The 2,907-nt window shown below is 51.1% G+C and overlaps 1 protein-coding gene across 1 annotated transcript in view; it reads right to left on the reverse strand.

Moving 5' to 3' along the window:
- Window positions 1-2,451: 2,451 nt before the first annotated feature.
- Window positions 2,452-2,907, reverse strand: part of ACTL7B (actin like 7B) — a 1,453-nt gene continuing 997 nt past the window's right edge. The window contains exon 1 of the mRNA XM_025041604.1: window positions 2,452-2,907. This exon is cut by the window's right edge and continues 997 nt beyond it. Coding sequence (XP_024897372.1) covers window positions 2,452-2,907 — 456 coding nt within the window.

The following is a 2,907-nucleotide window of genomic DNA, read 5'->3' on the forward strand; positions in this document are numbered from 1 at the left end:
TTAGGTTTTTAGGATTAGTACTAACCAAAGGTTCTTGAGTTGCAAGCAATAGAAATGAATGCTGGCTAATTAAGCAAAAGATGCTGTAGCGGCAGGTATATATGAAGACATCAGGGTGGTAGGCCTTGGCAACTTGAAGAATGTAGGCCCTAATGAAAGAATTCATATTCAAGAAAACAATTTATACATTGTGCTGGCCAAATACAATGTGCCTAAAAGCCTCCAGTCTGCAACACCTCCTTGCAGGAAAGAACCCAAGTTCCTGTGAAGCACCAAGGCCCTGCCAGCCCCAGGGGACTCCAATCCAGGCTAGAAGCCCAATTCTGAGCAATGGGGAAGGACTAGATCACAAAGCATTAGGTGATTAAGGCCATGTCTGGTTCTTTCCTAAGTCTGCAGCCCACCCAGCACAGGGCCCAGGACAGAGGCAGCATCACAGGGTGTCTTGAATCAGGACTCTTTTTCTAAGGTAAGAGGTGGCTCAGAGACATTTGGCAGCCCATCAGATTACACAGCTCACCAATATCTGATCCCGCAGACATCTGGTCATGGGCCCTGGTCATAGGCTCCATTAGGAGGTAGGGGTGGTAAAGAGGCAGGAACCACCTTCTTGGTAGAAAGTTATTCACCAGCTGAAATTTCACAAGACTCAAAAGCTTCTCCCTCAGAATATTATCAGTAATGTAATAACTATGTATGATGCCAGATGGGTACTAGACATATCGAGGGGATCATTTAGTAAGGTATATGTTTAATCATGATGTTGGACACCTGAAACTAATATTGTGTGTCAACTGTAATTGGAAAATTAAATTTAAAAACTTCTCCCTCTGCCCCAAAGTCACTAAGTGGCCACCACACCTAGCACTTCTCCACTTATAGCTTTCCAACACACTGCCACCTTCCCACCCTAGGAACACTGAGCTCAGGCCTCGTCACCTTACCAATGTGTTTGTCCACTGAATCCCCCAGTAATTGTGATCCCAAGGGAAAAGCCACATTCTGGTCATTTCTCAATCTCCAGCTCTGGGCCTCACTCATAGTAGATGCTTGGTAAATGCTTAATGGTTACTAACCATTAAGAATCATTGCTATATATCGAATGTTTGCCCCCTGCCTCAAATTCACATGTTGAACACCTAATGCTCAAGGTAATGGTATGAGGTGTGGCATTTGGGAGGTGACTTGGTCACAAGGACACGGCCCTCATGAATGCGATTGTTGCCTTTATAGAAGAGGCCCCAGAGATATCCCTCATCCCTTCCCCCATATGAGAACAAGGCAAGATGTTGGCAGTCTGCAGCCCAGATGAGGACCTTCACCAGAACCCGGCCATGCTGGCACCCTGACCTTGGACTTCCAGCCTCTAGAGCTATAATAAATAAATTTCTGTTGTTCATAAGCCACCGGTCTGTGGTACTTTGTTATAGCAGCCCAAACTAAAGCAACCATGTTTGCTTTTCTAGAAATAATCACGACCTGTGTCAGGAGACCTGAACTCGACCACCGACATGAACCCCTTCCTCCTGGTCCTGTTCTTACATCTCTACAGGAGGGAGAGAACCACATGCTTTCCAAAGGGACTTCTGATTCCTCCAACAGTCTCTGGATTCAGTGGCTCCACTTCGTGACTCTGCAAAAACAGCTGCAGTTTGGGCTGGGGACAGAACTGAGAGGGCCATTGATGGGTGGAAATGGCCCCTCACACTCAGGAGATGCACCCCCGTGGGCTGCACCTTTGAAGGGGGCAGGCAGCGAGTGGGGTTAGTGAAGGAGCCTGTGGCAATCAAGCGATGAGGACACGGTGGGAAGGTGACCATTGGGCAGGAACAGGAGGTGGAAGTCAGACACTTGGTTGTGAGTCTCCCCCCACACACACTGAACTATGTGACCCAAGCTAGTCACATAGTTAGTGAAGGAGCCTGTGGCAATCGAGCAATGAGGACACGGTGGGAAGGCGACCATTGGGCAGGAACAGGAGATGGAAGTCAGACACTTGGTTGTGAGTCTCCCCCCCCACACACTGAACTATGTGACCCAAGCTAGTCACATAATCTGAGACTTCGTTTCTTCCTTGGACCACAGGCGAGTAAGCAATGTGTCTACTGAATTGGGTTTGCACCCTCAGGAGCAAATGGAACAGGAAGCTACACTCTGGGCTCTGAGATGATGTCACCATCATGAGGGGGACAGAGAAGGAGCGATGTCAGTGAGGAGAGTCCCTATCATCCACCCCCATCCCTGAGCTGGGCTGCTCCTGACCCAGCGCAGCAGAAGGTACTGATATCTCTAAGCCCAACTCCCCTCCACCTTCTGCTCTTAGTTTAGAGCAAGGATTCCAGACTAGACAACAGCCGTTTGTGTGTTAAAATTTTATGTGAAATTCTGTAAATGTATAGAGCGGCCTGAGGTCGCCTGCCCACGAGGTCTGGCCTGTTGGGGCACCGCCACTCAGCATTTGCTGTAGATGGCTGCACTGCCCCGCTCCTCAAACTCTTCCTTGCTAACCCAGAGCTGCTGGAAAGCCTGCAGGGAGGCCAGGATGGAGCCACCGGTCCACACGGAGGTCTTCCTCTCAGGAGCAGCAGCCACTGTGGGGTTGTCCCCGGGGCAGAGGACGTTCAGCTCCCTCTGAAAGCGCTCTGGGAAGCCGTCCAGCATGGTGCAGCCGCCACACAGCAGCACGTTGGCGGCCATCTCCTCCTTGAAGCCAGTCTCCTGGCACTGGCCCAGGCAGGCGGCCGTGAGCGCGGGGAGGCTGGGCTGGTTGCTGCCCACCAGGGTGGGCTTGAAGAGCATCTCGGCACACTGGAAGCGCTCCTGGCCAATGGTGATGAGCTTGCCATCGGGGAGCTCGTAGTCGACACGCAGCTCCTCCAGGGACAGGCCGAGCTCCTGCTCAGGGAG

Source organism: Pteropus alecto, unplaced genomic scaffold (genome assembly GCF_000325575.1).
Source record: "Pteropus alecto unplaced genomic scaffold, ASM32557v1 scaffold111, whole genome shotgun sequence".
NCBI classification, from domain to species: Eukaryota; Metazoa; Chordata; class Mammalia; order Chiroptera; family Pteropodidae; genus Pteropus; species Pteropus alecto.